General features: G+C 51.3%; 1 protein-coding gene across 4 annotated transcripts in view; it reads left to right on the forward strand.

Moving 5' to 3' along the window:
* Positions 1–1,583: 1,583 nt before the first annotated feature.
* Positions 1,584–19,661, forward strand: part of RADIL (Rap associating with DIL domain) — an 81,047-nt gene continuing 62,969 nt past the window's right edge. For 2 of the 4 annotated variants that reach the window (XM_008983780.6, XM_035291993.3), the window contains exons 1-2: positions 1,584–1,704; positions 6,643–7,241. In XM_008983780.6, coding sequence (XP_008982028.3) covers positions 6,707–7,241 — 535 coding nt within the window. In that variant the 5' untranslated portion in view covers positions 1,584–1,704; positions 6,643–6,706. Of the gene's footprint in view, positions 1,705–1,910; positions 2,095–6,642; positions 7,242–19,661 lie in introns of those variants that run through there. The other 2 variants (XM_035291991.3, XM_035291994.3) reach the window with 2 other exon arrangements.

The raw sequence follows: 19,661 nt of genomic DNA on the forward strand, positions 1-19,661 counted from the left end.
GGGAGGCAGAGGTTGCAGTGATTGTGCCATCACACTCCAGCCTGGGTGACAAGAAGGAAACTTCATCTCAAAAAAAAAAAAGCCAATCTCACTGCACTGTTTTTGAGACAAAAGCTTTTATTGTGAGTCGATCAATAAGGAGACAGGAGCCTGGCTCAAATCTGTCTCTCTGTGCTGGCTTTAAGGCAGAATTTTTATTAGAAAATGTTCAGGAGGTGGATTTTAGGATTAGCAGGTGATAGGTAGAGGAAAGGGGAGGGCTGAAAGGTCTCAGACATCTCTGTCTCACAAGAATTGATGTGAGCATTAAGTGAGGTGGCCGAGGTTGCCTAGGGCCTGGCACATGGAAGGTTGTCAATGTTTATTCACAAACCCATCAAGTCCCTTTCTACCTCCATTGTCAATATGGGGTCATTACTACTGGAAATCATACCATAATAGCTGTCCACAAAAAGGTCCACTCCTGGGCTAGGGGCAGTGGCTCACACCTGTAATCCCAGCACTTTGGGAGGATGAGGCGGGCGGATCACGAGGTCAAGAGATTGAGATCATCCTGGCCAACATGGTAAAAACCTGTCTCTACTAAAAATACAAAATTAGCTGGGCGTGGTGGCGAGCACCTGTAGTCCCAGCTACTCGGGAGGCTGAGGCAGGAGAATCGCTTGAACCCAGGAGGCAGAGGTTGCAGTGAGCAGAGATTGTGTCACTGCACTCCAGCCTGAGAAACAGAATGACATTCCATCTCAGGAAAAAAAAAAAAAAAAAAAAAAGGTTCACTCCCAGCGCCTGGGTTCTGCCTATTGATTCCAAGCCACCTGAATCTCCCAGTTCCAGCCCACATTCCTCAATGGGAAAATCCCGGCCAAAGTTCTGAGGACACAGCTGGTTTTTAAACAAGTCCCCAGGGAGGGTAGTTGGGGCCACAGCCCAGAGCTGACCTGGCGTTTTTTTTGCATCATTGTAAGCAGGAGTGCCATGACATGATTTATCTTTTAAAACTCTGGGTGAGAGACAGATTGTAGGGGAGAGGGAATTTCTCCCTTCTTCATTTTCAGCGGCTTAGATGTTCATTAATTGGGGGTCACGGCTCTACCCTCCTCTACACCCAATCACTGGGCTACTAGAAACTTAGATCTCGAAATAGCCCACCCAACCGCGGAAGCCCAGAGCCTACAAGCAACTCAGGGACAAAGAACCGGCCCCGCCCTTCCTGCAGGGACACCCCTCTTTAAACTGCTGTCAGGTGGGCTGTAAACACCCCCCCCCTCCCCGCCTCTCCACAATCAACCTCACCCCTTCCTTCAAAACCCCGCGGTGAGGCCTCGCCCCCTCGAGGCCGCATCCCCGTCCATTGGGTGGCCGGCAGGAGGCGCCAGAGTACAGCCCGCCTTTACTAGTATGTTAGCCCCGCCCCCCTCCTCGGGGCCCCGCCTCCTCGAGGCTTTGATCTGCCTATTGGAAGCCGAGGCCCAGCTCCAGCCCGCCTTTTTCTCGCCCGCCCCTTCCCCTCAGGACCTTGTTTCTGCCTATTGGGCGCCGAGGTGCCCGCTCCTCCTTTGGTGGCCCCGCCCCCGCGAGGCCCCAGTCTGTCCGTTGCGCGGCCGGCAGGAGGCGCAGCGGCACGCGCGGGTTTGGGCGTCAGGCCCGGCCAACCGCGGGTGGGAGCAGCGAGATAACGTGGTGGCGCGGCGGGCTGTGCCTGAGGTGAGTGCGGGGTGCGCGAGGAGTGACCGCGGAGGTGGGGGGGTTCTCAGGGGGCGCTGCTTGACCGCTGCCGGGGGCGCGGGGCGCGGAGGCCTCAGGGCGCGCTCCGGCACCCTCCTGGGCGCGGGTCGGGGCGCGGAGGGCAGGCTTGCTCCGTTGCCATGGAAACCGACCGGCTCACGGGCCCCGGCCTGGTCGAGGGGGCTGCATTCGGAGGCAGACGAGCCGGGGCAAGGGCTGCCCAGACTTCGGGGGTCCGGGGATCCGCGCTGCCGTCCTCCGCAAGCCCCTGAGTCTGGCCGTCCGCGCTGGCCCCGGACCCTGAACTCCAGGGGACTCTCGGCCCTCAGTTTCCCCAGCTGTGCCCTGGAGGGGGACGTTCGTCTCAAGGTTGGGGGGCGCCGTGAGGGAGCGGGCCTCAGGGTTCTGCGCGCTCTCGCACCCGAGCCGCCGAGAAGCCCCCAGCACGCACCCCTTCGCGGTTGCAGCCAGATCCCCACCCGTGCGCCAGCTCAAAGCCTTGTTTCCCGGTGGTTTCTGTACCATTTCCAGCCCCTCGACAAATAGTGCATTCAAGAAAACAGATGCTGAGCCGAGCCCCTGTGGCCCCGCAGGAGGAGCCCATTGGTGGGGTTGGCAGGACCGTGGCGGGGCTGCGGACCTGCCTGCGCTGCCCTGTCGCCTGTCAAGTGTTTGGCTAATCTGAATTGCACAAAAGAATTTGATTGTTCAGGTCCCCGGGTTAACATGGGCCACCTCTTGTGAATTCCAGACAGGAACCAGTCTTGAAAGTCCCTTTTGCTGGGGGGGGGCAAGTCAGTCCCCTCCGCCGCACCTAGCAGGTCAGCGTTAAATCTGATGGAATTACGTTTGCGTTTGAAAGCGTAGCTCCGGCTGGGGCAGTAAAGATAGGATTCATGGAAGGAGGGCAGAGGGCAGGGTGGGTGAAGTCTGCTCTTGGTTTTCCCTCCTGCTGGAAATCATAATGGGTTCCACATTGTCCTGTTGGAGAAGAGAGGTCACTCCACCCATGTCGTCAGCGCAGCCCTGACCTCACTCCCTGGACTCGCGGCTAGGACTTGAGCTTGTTTTTCATCAGAAACTGGACCCTTCCTTCAGAACAAGAGAAAACATTCTCTAAGAGCAGCACTAGCCAGGGCCCCACACCCTCGCTGTCCTAGCCCTGAGCTTTCCCCAAGTATTTGTGTCACAGAGAAGCAAATGGGGCAGAAGAGGCTGGTCGCACTTCCAGAAAAACAGATCTGGTTACTTAGGGTGTGCTCCGCTCTCTGGGTCGGATTTTCCTGCACTCTTGGCCTTTTAAAAAAACGAGTTCATCCCATTCTCACAAACAGGCCAGGCCGGCCTTCGGGGAATTCGGAAGCTGGCTGCATGTGAGCAAGGGGGCACCCTCTGGCCTGGTGAAGGGAGGATGCCCACACGGGGAGAAAGGCTTTCTGTAAACCCCAAAACAGATAAGGTTTGTGTGCACAGGGACTTCTGGGGGCTTAAGAAGGAGTTACTGAAAAGGAGTGAATCACGTTCTCTCTGCTTACATTTTCTTTATTTTTTATTTTTTTTAAGATGGGGTTTCACCATGATGGCCAGACTGGTCTTGAACTCCTGACCTCAGGTGATCCACCCACCTCAGCCTCCCAAAGTGCTAGGATTACAGGCATGAGCCACCGTGCCCGACCTCTGCTTACATTTTCTCCTGTCTCATGATGCTGCTAACTCTGCCTCTGCCTTCGAATCTCGCTCGAGTTTTCAGAGAAACTGCTGGAAAAGTGGGGGGTGGGGGCATGCAGGGAACGACACTGGAAGTTGAAGCTTCCAAGGCTCTGGGAGGGGACCTAGCAGTCGTGTGTTTGTAATTTTCCATTTGTTTTTTATTAAGGAAGAATTGTGTAAATGTCAGACCTTACAAAACCTATATCCACCCCTGGGCCCCCAAATATCAATTAATTTCTCCATTGTATTTGGGGGGCCTTTTTATAATTTTGGTCTTTTTTTTTTTTTGAGATGGAGTCTCACTCTGTTGCCCAGGCTGGAGTGCAGTGCTGCGATCTCGGCTCACTGCAACCTCCGGCTCCTGGATTCAAGCGATTCTCCTGCCTCAGCCTTCTGAGTAGCTGGGACTATAGGTGCACACCATGGCTGGCTAATCTTTTACTTTTATTTTCTGTAGAGATCAGGATCTTGTTGTGTTGCCCAGGCTAGTCTCAAACTCCTGGCCTTAAGCCATTCTCCCGTCTTGGCCTCCCATCTTGGCCTCCCATCTGCCTTTGCTTTTCATTACTTTTCTGTGATGTGGGCTTTCTCCTGCATGGAGGGGGCTTCCCCAGTTTTTGGTGTCATGTTTACATCAGCATTCAGACTTCATTGCCAGAGGCAGAGGTTTCCTGAGCCACAGTTGCCTGGTGGCAGAGGCTGTACCGTCCACCACCTGGAGTTTGGCTTGGCACCCTGTGGAAGGCACCTCCTTTGGAAATGTCCACTATGAGAAGGCCGTGGCTGATCCTCTAGCAGTGTGTGCTGGCTGGAGGCTTCTAAGCCGGAGCGTCTGGAGAAGCGCTTGCGGGCGCGTTTGTGCAGCTCTCATGGGAAGTAAATAAGTGCTGGCTGGAGAGGCTCTTTGAGGGGTTTTGTTCTCTTATTCCAAGTACTCACTTTGAAAACTGACCACAGGAGGCTGAGGTCAGACTCGAGGGCATTTTGAAGCCGCCGGTGTGGTGTGCCCAGGCAAAGCCACACATTTGTGATGTGAGCACTGTCTGAAAATGCTTTTGTTGTAAATTAAACCGAGGCCTTTGACGAGTCCGTTGGGGAAGCTGCAGCCGGTGCTGAGCTTCTTAGGATTTGACAAGGAGCCTTGTTGCACCGTCCTCAGAGGAAGAGAAACAAAGATTTTCCTCCTTTATGGCCTGTCTTGCTGGGGCCAAAGAGAACCTGCAGGCTGCGTCTATCTCCTCATGACCTGTACTGCGATCTCCATGACACCTATTATAGCAAGTTCACGTCTTCGGAAAGCCAGGCTCAGTGAAAGGCTTTGCCACGGTGAACTGTCAGCAGTGGGCTGTGGGAACAGAAGAAGTGGCAGCCACCCACCCTGCAGGGCAGATGTCCGCGTTCACAACCCAGTCTTTGGTGTGCGAAGCTGTTGGAAGTATATTTGAAGAGTCCAAGGTCCTTGGAGAAAGTGCAGCTGCTGGCTGACCTGGGCTGGTTCTGGAGGAAGCGCATGGTGGTCTGATTTCAGGAGTCATCCATGACAGCTCTGGTTAGCAGTGAGAGGCTCCGAAAAAGATGACTGATGCCTTGGCGATATTTGAGAGTCCAGTCTTCAGTGTCAGCTTTGGAGGCTGGGATGGTTCCCGTATTTAGTTCCCTAAGGGAGAGTGTGACTCCTTGTCTTTGGAGGGGTTCCTGGTGCTTCCTCCAGCCCTTGGCAGCCACCGTCCTTTCTAGAAGCCTTCTGCAGTGCCCACTGCGCGAGGAATGAGTCAGGCCTGGACAGTGTCAGTTGATTGCTGCCGAGTTTAGTGCTGACCCGGGTCTCAGTGGCAGGCGACCAGTGACCTGGTCCACTCTTCCCAGAGCTTTTCAGAAAACAGGCTTTCCTCCAGGCTCTTTTGTCTGCCACCTTTGTCTTTGGTGAAAACCTGAGCACAGAAGTGGGCTGCAGGAATCAGGAGATGTGCGCTGTTTTCCAGCATTTCCCTGCATTGCGTTCAAGCCTCACCTTTTGCAAATCGGAGACCTGCCTTCCTTTTTCTCTGCTCTCCTGCCCCCACAGAGGTTCTGGAGGGAGACTGAGAAACCCTCTGGAACTCCTGGCCCTGGGCACACTAAGGACATTGGAAGTGTGATTGTATGACACGCCAACGTGTCCCAAGACTGTTTTCTAGTTTCCCCAGGAGACTGCATCTCTGTGGCCTGGAGCGCTGGGCATCCCGGCCTGTGGTGGGCGGGACGCATGCATTCCAGCCATGCCTGTACCAGCTCTAGAGGGGCCCTTTGTGCCCGCTGTGCTTGTGAGGCCACTCAGCGCTGTGGTCCCAGAGAGTGTCTCCTTCAAGCCAGGACAGGTCTCTTGTCCAGAGAGGCAGATTCTGGGAGTTTGTGTCCGGAATGTCTGATGGTTGGTTCTGTTAACGTGGTTGCAATTTGCCAGTTTTCCTGGCTCCACTGTGTTTGCGATCCATTTCCTGCATTGCAGCCTGTGGTGGAGGAGACATGGGGTTTGTGGAGAAGTGAAGATTTGCCCTCGGGCTGTCTGCTGCTCTTCTGCGGCTGTGGTGGTGCCGGGGGTGGCTCCGGGTGGGACATTCCTTGATGCTCACCGCACACAGGCATTGCACTTAGCACTTCCCAGAAATCCAAGCCCCACAGTGGAGTGTATCTTACTGTGGCGACCTCATCGCATTTCCCACTAATGGCTTTCCTTGAAGGACATCCAGCCTGTTGAGACCTCTCTGTCTCTGGTGGCCCTGAGAGCTCCAACCACATCCTTTACTCAGGTGCTCTGTGAGGACTGGGCCCCTGGTGGCAGGTCTGTGGGGCCAGGATGCCCACGGCCTGTTATGACCATTAGGTTTTCAGATGTGGTCTTGCTCTGTTGCCCAGGCTTGAGGGCCGTGTTCGATCATAGCTTGCTGCAACCTTGAACTGCTGGGCTCAAGCCATCCTCCAGCCTCAGCCTTCAGAGCAATGGGTACTACAGGTGCACGCCACCACACCTGGCTAATTTTTAAATTTTTTGTAGAGATGGTGTCTTACTATGTTGCCCAGGCTGGTCTGGAACTCCCAGACTAAAATGATTGTCCTGCCTTGGCCTCCCAAAATGTGGGGATGACAGGCAGGAACCACCACTCGTGGCTTCATTTGCTATTGGTGCTTGTGATGGGTGGCGCTAACCTCTCTCACTTTTTCTCCCAGGCCACAGCTCCCTAGCATCCTTTGGCTGAAGCCCCCAGTCTTTGTCCATGAAGCGTCACCCACCATGTTTTATGGGACGCACTTCATCATGTCCCCGCCCACCAAGAGCAAGCTGAAGCGACAGAGCCAGCTGTTGTCCAGCATGCTGTCCCGGACGCTGAGCTACAAGTACCGGGACCTGGACTCCACCTTCTCCAGCCTGGGCGCCAACGACGACCCTGCTGAACTCTCCACCCAGCTCTCGGCCCCTGGTGTCCTGAAGGTGTTTGGGGACAGTGTCTGCACAGGAGCTCACTACAAAAGCGTCCTGGCCACTGGCACCTCCAGCGCTCGTGAGCTGGTGAAGGAGGCACTGGAGCGGTACGCCCTGGACCCTGGGCAGGCCGGCCAGTACGTGCTATGTGACGTGGTAGGCCAAGCCGGTGACGCTGGACAACGATGGCAGGCCCAGTGCTTTCGGGTTTTTGGGGACAGTGAGAAGCCCCTCTTGATCCAGGAATTATGGAAACCCCGAGAAGGTTTATCCCGGAGGTTTGAGCTGAGGAAGAGGTCGGACGTGGAGGAGCTGGCAGCCAAGGAGGTGGACACCATCACGGCAGGTGAGAAGGGCGGCAGGTTTGGGAAGAGCCTTGGGTCTGAGTGCTGAGGCCAGTTGGGGGAGGGGCAGAAGGAGTGGCACAGGGATGCTCCTGGGGCAGGCTCTGCGGGAGGCAGTTGGAGCCCGTGTCTTGGATGTTTGAAGGCTTCCTCTTTTGTTTTCTGAGACAGGGTCTTGCTCCGTTACCCAGGCTGGAGTGTAATGGTGCAATCACAACTCACTGCAGCCTCAACCTCCTGGGCTCAAGCGATCCTCCTGCCTCAGCCTCCTGAGTAGCTAGGACTTTAGGTACATCACTACACCCAGCTAATCTTTTTGTTTTTTGGGATGGAGTCTTGCTCTGCCTCCTGGGTCCAGTGACCATGCCCAGCTGATTTTGTATTTTTAGTAGAGACAGAATTTCACTATGTTGGCCGGGCTGGTCTCGAACTCCTGACCTCAAGTGATCCGCCCACCTTGACCTCTGAAAGTGCTGGGATTACAGGTGTGAGCCACCGCGCCTGGCACTAATTTTTTACTTTTTGTAGAGATAGGAGTCTCAGTGTGATAGCCAGGCTAATTTTGAACTCCTGGCCTCAAGTGATCCTCCTACCTTGGCCTCCCAAAGAAGGCTTCCTCTTGAACTCACCATTTTCACCTCAGCTGTCTGTGAAGTCGTGGTTTGTTTAAGTGGCAGGAGGCTGGCTGGTGTTCCTCGGCAGCTCCTGATATATTCTTGCAACGTTTGAGGCTGTATCTGTTCTTTTATCTGATCAGATCATTGTCCATCTCTCCAGCAGTCATCTCACTGACCACAGCAACCACGTGAGCCTTGTTCAATACAGGGTCACGGCGAGTCCCTTAGCACCTGTGACCTTGTTGGGGAGTTTTTGGGGCAATCAAATGAAAAGACAATCAAGGAAGCTGTCCCAGGGGAAAACCTATGTGGCATTGCAGGGTTGCAAGGTCTCCAGAGGTGACCAGGTTGCACTTGGCATGCCACGGGTCTTTGGGTACCTGGGCGGTCAGACGCCTTCCTGAGGAGGGCCCAGCCACGGCAGCCGGTCATCATCCAGTCCGAGGGTGCCGAGAGTGGGAGCAGCTTTGGGTGCCTGCTCCAGGCTTGAGAGCCCCATGACCTGGGCCCCTTGTTTGTGCCTGGTTATGTATTCAATGGTGGAAAGCAGTTGATTATCTTAATAGGTATGTGTCGTAAAAAATAATTCTAGCCTCATGTGGCAGCTCACACGTGTAAACCCAGCACTTTAGGTATTGCAAAGTAATTACAAAGGGATCACACCTGTAATCCCAGCAAATTAGCCAGGCATGGTGGTGCGCACCTGTAGTCCCAGCTACTCGGGAAGCTGAGGTGGGAGGATTGCTTGAGCTGTGGAGGCAGATGCTGCAGCTAGGATCACACCACCACACTCCAGCCCAGGCAACAGAGTAAGACCATGGCTCAAAAAAAGAAAAATAAAAAGAGTAACTTCAGGGTGCTTTAAGTATAGGTCTTAAAGTCTGCTCAGAGAAGCACCCTCAGCTGTCTGTACCTGGGGGCCCTTCCTCCATCCCAAAGGCCGCTGCTTCTGGGATTTGGTTTTCATCCTGTCCCTGCTGTATCATGATCCAGTGGCATCTTGGAGGGACCAGTTATCCAGTGGCAGAGAAGGGGTCCCTCCCCTCCTGATTCAAAAAGACCTCCTGTGAGGCCGGGAAACCTGAATGGGAAGAGATGCGTGCTGGGATGTATTCTGCACAGAAACAAAGGGTCTTCAGTGTCAGACACAGAATTTTAGTCCTTCTTCTGCCCTGTGTTGCTGCTGCCAAGAGGAGGGCAAAGAGTGAGTGGGACAGGGCCATCTCAGAGCTGCAGAGTATGGGCCGGGGCTGCTGCTCTGTGGTCGGGGGTCAGCCTGGCCAGTCCTGAGGCCATTGCGTTCTGCATCACTGGGTGAGGAGGAGCTCTGGGGAACCCTGCCTGCTGGCACCGGTGATGGGTGATTGCCATTGTAGGATGGGCGGGGCCAGACTGCACATCAGAGGAGAAAGGAGCTTGTCTGAGGTTCATGCGCTTCTTTTTTTTTTTTTTTGATGGAGTCTCTGTCACCCAGGCTGGAGTGCAATGGTGTGATCTTGGCTCACTGCAACCTCAGCCTCCCGGGTTCAAACGATTCTCCTGCCTCAGCCTCCCAAGTAGCTGGGATTACAAGTGTGAGCCACCGCACCTGGCCAAGCTCACGCATTTCTTTTGGAGTCATTCCTGGCATGTTATTCAGGGCAAGCGAAAGTGCCCCTGCTCACAGCCTGTCTAACCTATTGCTGGTTTTCAAAACCTGCCAAAGAGTCCATCAGGTTGCCCAGCCGTACTAACACACTCGTCTGGGCTGGGGCGGGTTGTGTTACCTGCCCAGAGCCAGCCCCCTAGGCCCTGGGGACTCATCCTTCCTTGCCGACCTTCTTCTCTGGCTGTGGCCTGGGGACTCCTGTGCCCCCATGGCGATGCCAAGAAGGTTCACAGAGGTGGCTGGATTGTTTGAGATGGAGCAGCTGGTACAGGCATGCACACATGCTTCGCTCATACAGAAAGGTTGCTGAGCCTCTGCATGGCACTGGGGAAAGGCTAGACTCGGGGATCCCCATGTGGCTAAGCCAGACTTCGCTGGGGAGGACCCTGCACAGACCCCGCTACCGCCGGACACTCCTGCCCCACGCCCAGAACCTTTGCACTAGAGCATGTTTGGTTGTTGTGGTGACACATGGGTACCCAGACATGGAAATGTCCACAGAAGTGCGCACACACTCGAAGTCTCCCACTTGGAACTGTTCCCGCGTGAGGCACCTGTGCGACCTTTCTGTGGATTGGAGGTGGCCTCTGTACGCATCCCGGGAACCTGCCTGAGAAGTCTCTCTCATTGGCTTGGAGGCACGGAATGGGGAATGCTGAGCTGTTGTGTCGTGTCAGCGTCCCCCTCAGTGAGTCTGCAGCTGGCGCTGTGTGCTTCCTCCCTCAGTGCTGAGCCATTGTGTTGTGTCCCGCGTCCCCCTCAGTGAGTCTGCAGCCTGCGCTAGGTGCTGCCTCCCTCAGTGCTGAGCTGTTGTGTCATGTCCTGTGTCCCCCTCAGTGAGTCTGCAGCCTGTGCTAGGTGCTTCCTACCTTGCACCTCTCAGGGGAACGAGTGAGAGCCAGAGAAGGGGAGGCGGTGAGAAGCCAAGGGGTTGTTCACTGTAGCAGCTTCTCCAGCAACCGTGGGCGCCACCTGCCTCAGGTTGGAGTGATGTGGAAGAATCCTGTGGGGGGGCGGTTTCTGCCGTGTCCTTTCCTTTACATACCCCCAGTGATGGGGAGCTCTGCACCTCCCAGCAGCCATCTGTCCTGTGCCTCCTTGGGCCCTGATGGGGCTGATGTGGTGTGTGTTTGTCCTGAGAGCGGCCCTCAGCGTGGGGCATGTGTTGCTGCAGAGGGCGGGGGCCTGCAGTGAAACAAATCCTACTGAAGTGGGTGCTGTAGTTTCAGGACAGCAGGACGGCATCTGCCTCTGCAGGCAGGCCAGGCCAGTGAGGTCCTATGCATGCCAGGGCCCCTTTATCTCCTGCATTCTTTCCCCAGAGGACCCAGCATGGGGCTGTCCCTGCTCTCTGGTGAGAGAGCAGTCCATCTCATCTGGAAAAAGTGGCAAAAAAGGGGAGGAACCTTTGGCCTATGCCTGTGGTGTGCGCGTGTGTGTATGTGTGTGTGTCTGTGTGTGCAAGTGTGTGTGTCCAGGTGGTGTGCACATGTGCATGTGTGCGTCCGTGTTCGTGTGTGTGAATGAGTCTTCCCCAGTTGCTGAACACGGTAACACTGTTTTTCTATAATTTCCAGTTATTGGTTCTATGGTGAGAGTCACTTGGCCAGGTACAGTAGCTCATGCCTCTAATCCCAGCACTTTGGGAGGGTGAGGCCGGCAGATCATTTGAGGTCAGTAATTTGAGACCAGTCTGAGCAACATGGTGAAACCCCATCTCTACTGAAAATACAAAAGAATTCGCCAGGCATGATGGTGCGTGCCTGTAAGCCCAGCTACTTGGGAGGCTGAGGTGGGAGAGTCACTTGAGCCTGGGAGATGGCGGTTGCAGTGAGCCAAGATAGCACCACTGCACTCCAGCCTGGGTGACTGAGCGAGACTCTGACTCAAAAAGAAAAACAGGTCGGGCGCGGTGGCTCACACCTGTAATCCCAGCACTTTGGGAGGTGAGGTGGGTGGATCACAAGGTCAGGAAATTGAGACCGTCCTGGACAACATGGTGAAACCCGTCTCTACTAAAATACAAAAACAATAGCCGGGCGTGGTGGCACATGCCTGTTGTCCCAGCTACTCAGGAGACTGAGGCAGGGGAATTGCTTGAACCCGGGAGGTGGAGGTAGTAGTGAGCCGAGATCACGCCACTGTACTTCAGCCTGGTGACAGAGCAAGACCCTGTCTCAAAAAAAAAAAACAAGTCATGCTGGTCTGAGCTGGGCTAACAGGTGGCACCATTTCAGAGGAAGCATTTTGCAGAGCCTCTCAGGCCTCTCCCCTGCCCCTTCCCTGGGACTCCCCTGCAGAGTCAGGTGGGGAGGGTGAGTCAGCCAGGGGCTTCCTGCCGGAGGTCAGTCATCATTTACTTTACTGCTGCCCACCTGTAGAAATGCACACAGGTACTTTGGTTGGTTGTTCTCCATAAACATTGCCCTTCATAGCTGCCAGGCTCCCCCAGGTTTCCAGAGTCACAAAACCTAGAGGGTCTCTTCCAGGAGGGGGCTCGTGCCGGAAGAGTGAGTGGGCTGGAAGTGGTTCTCACCCTCTTTTCCCAGAAGGCTGGTATTTAGGGCTGGTGCCTCTCGAGGAGAGGGCCTGGGTCCCGTCATGGAGATAAGACAGCAGTCACTTAGGCATGCTGGGGAGGGGCGATGGCAGGGCCATGTGTCTCTTGTCAGGGTTGGGGAGGGGTGAGGGGAGGGTTGGTTTGCCTTTGTAGCAGAAGTGAGAGTCCTGGGAAGGCTGTCCTTCCTTGCTTTCTCCCTTTCTCCTGTTACATTTTAGGTTGGGGCATCTTTGCTGAGGGAGGTGTTCGTGGTTGCAGAGCATTGAACCGTGTGCCTGGATCCTGTGCCCCCACCCCTAAGTAGTAACAACCAAAGATATCTGCAGACATGGCCAGCTGTTCCCTGGGGATAAACCTTCCCTCCGTTGAGAGCTGCAGTCTTGGACCTGGCTGCCTGGACTCGGCCACACCAGCCCCTGCTCACTGGGGCCATGTGGCTGAGTGCCCGCCCCAGGCCCTGAGGCCTGATCCACAGTGGCAACACTTGTCTCTCCTGGGCCACTCTTGGATGGGCTGGGGTGCCTGGGAAGCCCAGGGTCTCAGGGATAGTCACGTGCAGTCTCAGCATTCTTGCCTTCCTGGAGATTGAGACATCGCCGTGGCTTTGGATGTCCCCTTTGTAAAGAGGCATCCTAGAGTTTGTTAATCAGCCGGAGGAGGTTTAGCTGGGAATGTTCAGGCTAAACAAAGCCTTGGGACACCACTACAGCACTCACTGGGCTTTTGACTAGAAAACAGTCCACCTGCTGTCTGGCAGAGAGTAGGCGCTCATTAAATACCTGTGGAAGGGTTGGTGCCCTGAGGCAAGGAGGCGCCTCTGTGGGTTTCAGCTCCCATGTGTCTGCCAGACTGCAGAGTGGGGTCTGTTTTCTCTGTGTGTGTGTGTGTGTGTGTGTGTGTGTGTGTGTGTGTGTGTGTGTGTGGCGCGTAGGGACTGTGTGGCCATCCAGGAGTGTGGATGTGGCTTGAGTGACAGAGGAAGCCACAGCCCTGGCCACCTGGCAGCATGGTGGGCTGCCCTCCTGCCCCCAGCTCTGCGATGGAGCTGGCAGGCAGCAGGTCTCTGTTGTCGCTGAGTGCCAGCTCTGAGTTTGTGTTTGTCATCCCACCTTGTCATTCGGGACAGGCAGGAGGACTCAGCCTCCCTGATGACAGCCAGCGGTGTTCAGGCTGCAGGGACTGTTGTGTGCATGCAGGAAGCGGCTGCTGCCTTCCTCTGCTGGCTTGGTGCCGTGAGTTCTGTCCTCCCATGTCCCCAAACCTTTCTGTGGTGGTTTTCATTTGAAATATTTTTCTTCCGCTATGACTCCGACTTTAAAATAACTCTTATCTTAGGAAGATGGAGGTGAATGGATTGCTTTTCCTCTTTTTACTTGGGAATAACTCACTGCCGCCTGACTGGGACTTCCTTTCCAGTGGATTCCCAATGACAGAGTCACCGTGGGAAACGTTCATTTTATGTGGTTTGGCTAAAAACAAAACAACCCCAAAGATTTTTTCACCAGCCTAAAACTAGAAAAATGATTGAACTTTTAAGACATGTGTGAGCATTTCCAGTTCAAAGAGAAAATAAAGTCGAATGGTTAGTTGTCAAAGCCAGTTGCATCCTTAAGTTTACCACTTAGACTTTAAAACAATCAGTAACCTTCCATTTTATCACAGAAGCACCATTAGCAGCCCTGTTGTCCCCTGAGCTGAGTGAGTCCCGGAGTGGCAGCGTCTCCTCTTACTCTAGAGACTGGGGTGACGTCCAGCCTCATTCCATAAGGGGCCGCTGACAGAGTTTAGCGTTAACACCAAAAACAGAGGGATGTTGTCACTAGTGTGATACGTTTGAAAGACATAAAACAGAAGACAAGTGGTAAAGGTGTGGGCGAGGCGGACCTTACAGGGCAGAATTTTAGCCAGCGTAGGAAGCATGTAACTGGGGAGGGGGAGGGGCTCCAGACGTCCCGCCCCTGGGTTGTTCAGGCACAGGCCTCCCAGAGAGCCATTTAGGCATCAGCCTGAAGGCACAGGTGCGAGGAGTGGGGAAGAATCCCAGAGGTTTCTCAATCCCTACATTCTGTGATCCCAAGTTCAAAATTCTTGATTTTCCTTAATGTTTCGCCCCAAATTGGGGTACCCAAAATGTCAGTATATGTTATGAAGAACCAGTGATTTTGTTAACTAAAACAGCACTGAACTCATATTTTTCAAAACCTCCTTATTGTTTTACTAAAATTGATTTTTAAATTCTAGAAATATATTTTAAAGAATTTATTAGCTAGCATGAATTGTTTAGTTAGTGCAAGAGCGTGACCTGTTTCTGGATACGCTTTTGTGTTGTACCAAATATCTTCCTTTTTTTTATTTTTGAGATGGGGCCTGCCTCTGTCACCCAGGCTGAAGTGCAGTTGTGCAATCTCAGCTCACTGCAGCCTCCACCTCCTGGGCTCGAGTGGTCTTCCTACCCCAGCCTTTTGAGTAGCTGGGACTACAGGCACGCACCACCATGCTCGGCTAATTTTTTGTATTTGCTGTAGATATGGGGTTTTGTTTTATTGCCCAGGGTGGTCTGGAACTCCAGTCCTCATCTATCCACCTTGCCCTCCCAAAGTGCTGGGATTACATGTGTAAGCCACCATGCCTGGCTGCCAAATTTCAGTAAAATGAATAATCTCTTCAAAGCTGTCTTCAAACAGGCAAATATAAAAGCAGAATTTTGAATTTGGTTAAATGGAAATAGAGATTCTATTTTGTCCCATCAACAATGTGAAGCATTTCCAAGAAGTACTAACATATTAGCTGTATTACTCCTAACATGTAAACCATGTTGGCCAGGTGCAGTGGCTCATTCCTGTAATCCTAGCATTTTGGGAGGCTGAGGCAGACGGATCACTCGAGGTCAGGAGTTCGAAACCAGCATGGCCAACATGGTGAAACCTCATCTCTACTAAAAATACGAAAAAATTGGCCAGGCTTGGGGCTGAGTGCCTGTAATCCCAGCTACTTGGGAGGCTGAGGCAGGAGAATTGCTTGAACATGGGAGGTAGAGGTTGCAGTGAGCTGAGATTGTGTCACTGCACTCCAGCCTGGGTGACAGAGCGAGACTCCTTTTCAAAACAAACAAAAAAACATGTTAATATCTGTTGGTTCCCAACAGTGACCTATAATGTTGGTTGAAAGATGTTTGGGGATCTGTTTAAATCATATTGAGTAGTGTCTCTGTTGGTTTTAGAGAATATGCTAACATAGAGAATGTTAACTATCAGAGTATCTTTCGTTTTGATGTTTTAAGTGGCAGAAGAGTTTCCAGAGATTTCAGATATAAACAGACTGAAAGAAGTAAGCTCGACCTGCGTGCTCCTTCTCTGCTGTGCTGTCCTTGAAAGACTTGGTGTCCATCTTTGTTGTTGTTGTTGTTGTTTGAGACAGGGACTAGCTCTATTGCCCAGGCTGGAGAGCAGTGGTGCGACCATGGCTTGCTGCAGCCTCAAACGCCTGGGCTCAAGCGATCCTCCCACCTCAGCCCCTCTGAATAGCTGGGAACACAGGCATATGCCACCACACTCGACTTACTTCTCTATTTCATTTTTTTGGTAGAGATGAGGTCTCATTATGTTGCCCAGGATAGTCTTGAACTCCTGAGCTCAGGTGATCCTCCTGCCTTGGCCTCCCAAAGTGCTGGGATTTCAGATGTGAGCCCACTGCAACTGGCCTGAGTGTCCATCTTTGTGAAAGAGTCAGATTCTCGAATGCCTATGATAGATTTGAACAAGACAAGCAAAGATGGGAAGGATTGACCTTATTAGTCTTGAGACATATCTTAAAGCCATGGTGATTGAAATTATGTGGTTTTAGGGGCAGGAAGAGTCAAATAAACCAATGAAACAGTATAGAGAGTGCAGACACAGACCAAATACCCTGTAGGAATTGGGTGAGCTACAGCATGCATCATAAATCCTGGGGAAAGGATTTTGTAAATGACAGGATAACTGACTTCAGCTATATGGAGAAAAAGGAAATGGATCCTTCCTCCAAATGCTTCAAAAACCTAGATGTCAAAAGTAAAATTATATGGCCAAATGAAAGATTTCATAAAGAGGGCTTAAAAAGTACAAACTGGTTGGACATGGTGGCTCACACCTGTAATCCTAGCACTTTGGGAGGCTGAGGTGAGAGGATCACTTGGGCCAGGAGTTGGAGCCCAGCCTGAGCAACATAAGAGACTCTGTCTCTACAAAAAAATTTAAAATTGGCTGTGTATGGTGGCTTAGGCCTGTAGTCCCAGCTACTCAGGAGGCTAAGGTTGATCCCAGGAGGTTAAGGCTGCAGTCAGCTGTGATCTGTGAGCTGTGATCATGCCACTGTACTCCAGCCTGGGCAGCAGGGCAAGACTTCATCTGTTTTGTTCTGTTTTGTTTTGTTTTTGAATTGGAGTCTCACTCTGTTTCCCAGACTGGAGTGCCATGGCGTGATCTCAGCTCACTGCAACCTCCACTTCCTGGCTTTAGGCCATTTTCCTGCGTCGGCCTCCTGAGTAGCTGGGATTATAGGCACCACCATTTTTGTATTTTTAGTAGAGATGAGGTTTCACTGTGTTGGCCAGGCTAGTCTCGAACTCCTGACCTCAAGTGATCCACCTGCCTTGGCCTCCCAAAGTGCCGGGATTACAGACATGAGCCACTATGCCCAGCCTGTTTTTTTTTTTTCAAGTACAATCTGTAAGAAGAAAAAGTAGATAGATTTGACTGTATCAAAATTGAAAATTTCTGTTTGACCAAGGACACCATATAGATAAAAGATAGGTGATATACTAGAAGAAAATGTTTGGAATATCTAAAACTGCTGTGATGAATAACTAGAATAAAGTAATGAATGTCTACAAATCAGCAAGAAAACAGCAAAACACTCACTAGAAAACATGAAGCTGGTACAAGTTTGCAGCAGCTGGAAGAAGGTGAAGCCAGCGTGGCTAACACACACGAGAGGGGAGGCCAGCCTCACTAATGCCATTGCCACCCATGGTTGGCTCTGGCTGCACAAAGCTGGACAAAGATTTTGGCTCTGCATCCTCTAATACAAGGCAAAGAAGTTGTGAGGGTTGGGGATAACTAATCCACTGGCTGCCACATGTATACATATATATTATTTAAAAAACAACAGAGGCGCAGTGGCTCACGCCTGTAATCCCAACACTTTGGGAAGCTGAGGTGGGTGGATCATGAGGTCAGGAGTTCAAGACCAGTCTGGACAAGACGGTGAAACTTTGTCTCTACTAAAAATACAAAAATTAGCTGAGTGTGGTGGCGGATGCCTGTAATCCCAACTACTCAGGAGGGATTGCTTGAACTCGGGACATGGAGGTTGCAGTGATCTGAGTATGCCACTACACTCCAGCCTGGGTGACAGGGCAAGACTGTCTCAAAAACAAACAAATAAACACGGCAGTTCATTTCTCCAGAATAAGAAACCAATGATGTCAAAGTCTAGGTTATGAAAGTTAGTTTGTCTGTCCTGCAGCCATGACCGAATGCCTAATACAAGGCAACCATCTTACTAATGTGGGGAACAAGTAAGTGCCAAGAAAGGGCTGCACAAGCTTCTATCTGCTGTGTGTGGCCATCATGTGCCAATCTTCTGACACATGCTCTGGGGGATGGATAGGATCATTTTCTCTTTTCATTGCCATTCTGTCCTTGGGAGCCCACTCTATGTACTAATGAATACCATTCTAATTTACCTTTCATATGTTCGGATTCATATGTATCCTTAGGACATAAATAATATTTTGTATATGTTTAATTTACCTAAGTGGGATTGTGCTATAAAGCCCATTGTTTCTTTTGTAACTCACGTTGTGTTATTTATTTTAAAAATAGAGACAGGGTCTCACTATGTTGCCCAGCCTGGTCTCAAACTCCTGGGTTCACTCCCAGGAGTGGAGTGAACCTCCCAAATGCAGCCTCCCAAAATGCTGGGATTACAGCAATGAGCCACTACACCTGTCCTCACATTATGTTTTTAACATCTACCCATGGTGCTCTATTCAGTTAACTGCTTTTGACTGATGCATAGTTTTGCATTCTGTGCCTATACTACGTATTCATTCCCCTAAGTACAGACACTCAAATTGTGTATAGCTTCTTCCTACTGAATAATGGTATTCATTAATAACTATGCCATTGTTAGGTGTGTCTAACAATGATATATCTAACATGACGTTGTCAGAACATACTAGAATGACTTACACAAACCTAGATGGTACAGCTTGCTACATACACAGGCTGTATGGTATAGCCTGTTGTTCCTAGGTTACACACCTGTACTGTATATTTCTGTATCGAATGCTAGGAGTAATTTGAACACAACGGTAAGTATTTGTGTGTCTAAACATATCTAAACAGAAAATAAACAGTAAAAATACAATATTATATTCTTGTAGGGCCATCATTGTATATATGGTCTGTTGTTCAAAACATCATATGTGGCACATGACTGCAACTACACATTGTTTTATGTGCTAGGAAAAAGAAGCACAGCTGCTAATTTAGAATGAGGGTTAGGAACATTCTCTCTGAAGAGGTGAAATGTAAGCCAGTCTCAAAGATGACAACACACCAACCAGGTGGAGAGCAGTGGGCAGTTGGTGGGGCAGGAAGAGCATTCTGGGCAGAGAGAACAGCATTGTGCAAAGACCCACGGATGAGAGAGAATGAAGCATAGGCAGGCACTGCAAGAAGGTCTTTGAGCTGGTGCAGAGGGGAAAGTTGCGGAAGGTGCAGCCAGACAGATAGTTGGGGGAAAGAGCAACCTGGCTTGTTAAGTATTTTGGGTTTTACACTGTATATAATGCGGGGTCACTGGAGGGATTAAAAGACTTTAGCTCCTAGGTAGAGAATACTTTGAGAAGGTCAGTAATAGGAGATTAATTCAGTTGTTGTAGAAGTCAAAGTGAGAGTTGATGGTGGCTTGGACTAGAGTTATAAGGGAATGGGTAGAAAGCAGTAGAGGGATTTTAAGTATATTCTGGAGATGAAATCAACAGAACTTGTAAATAATTGGATGCTGAGGATGCAGAAGAGGGAGGTATCCAGAATGACTCCCAGATTTCTCCTATGAAGAGTTGGGTAGGAAGAGATGCCATTTCCTAAAATGGAGACTATTGAGAGAAAAGCAAATTATGGGAGGAAGAGTTAGAGTTCTCTTAAACTATGTTTAGTTAGAGACATCCAAATATAGGTGGCAAACATGGGCAGTCAGATAATATGGATCTTGAGTTCAGAAGAGAATCTGATCAAAAGTATTTGTTTGTAATTAATTTGTAAGTAGGTGATATTTAAAGCTGTGGGAAACCAGTAGATTAGGTAGTGAATGTACAGCCAGTGAGGAGAAATGAGGGCTTAGATGGAAACTGGAAGACCTCCAACATTTAGAGGTCAAATAAAGGAGGAGGAATCAGCAAATCCGACTGAGGAGTGGCCAGACATGTAGAAGACAACATGAAGAGTGTGGTGTCACAGAGGCCAAGATGAAGTTACGATAGGTCAAAAAGGATGGAAATCATTGGGGTCTTGGATTGGGCAACATGGAGGTCACCAGAGACTTTTCTGAT

This window comes from Callithrix jacchus, chromosome 2 (assembly GCF_049354715.1).
Source record: "Callithrix jacchus isolate 240 chromosome 2, calJac240_pri, whole genome shotgun sequence".
Taxonomy (NCBI): Eukaryota; Metazoa; Chordata; class Mammalia; order Primates; family Cebidae; genus Callithrix; species Callithrix jacchus.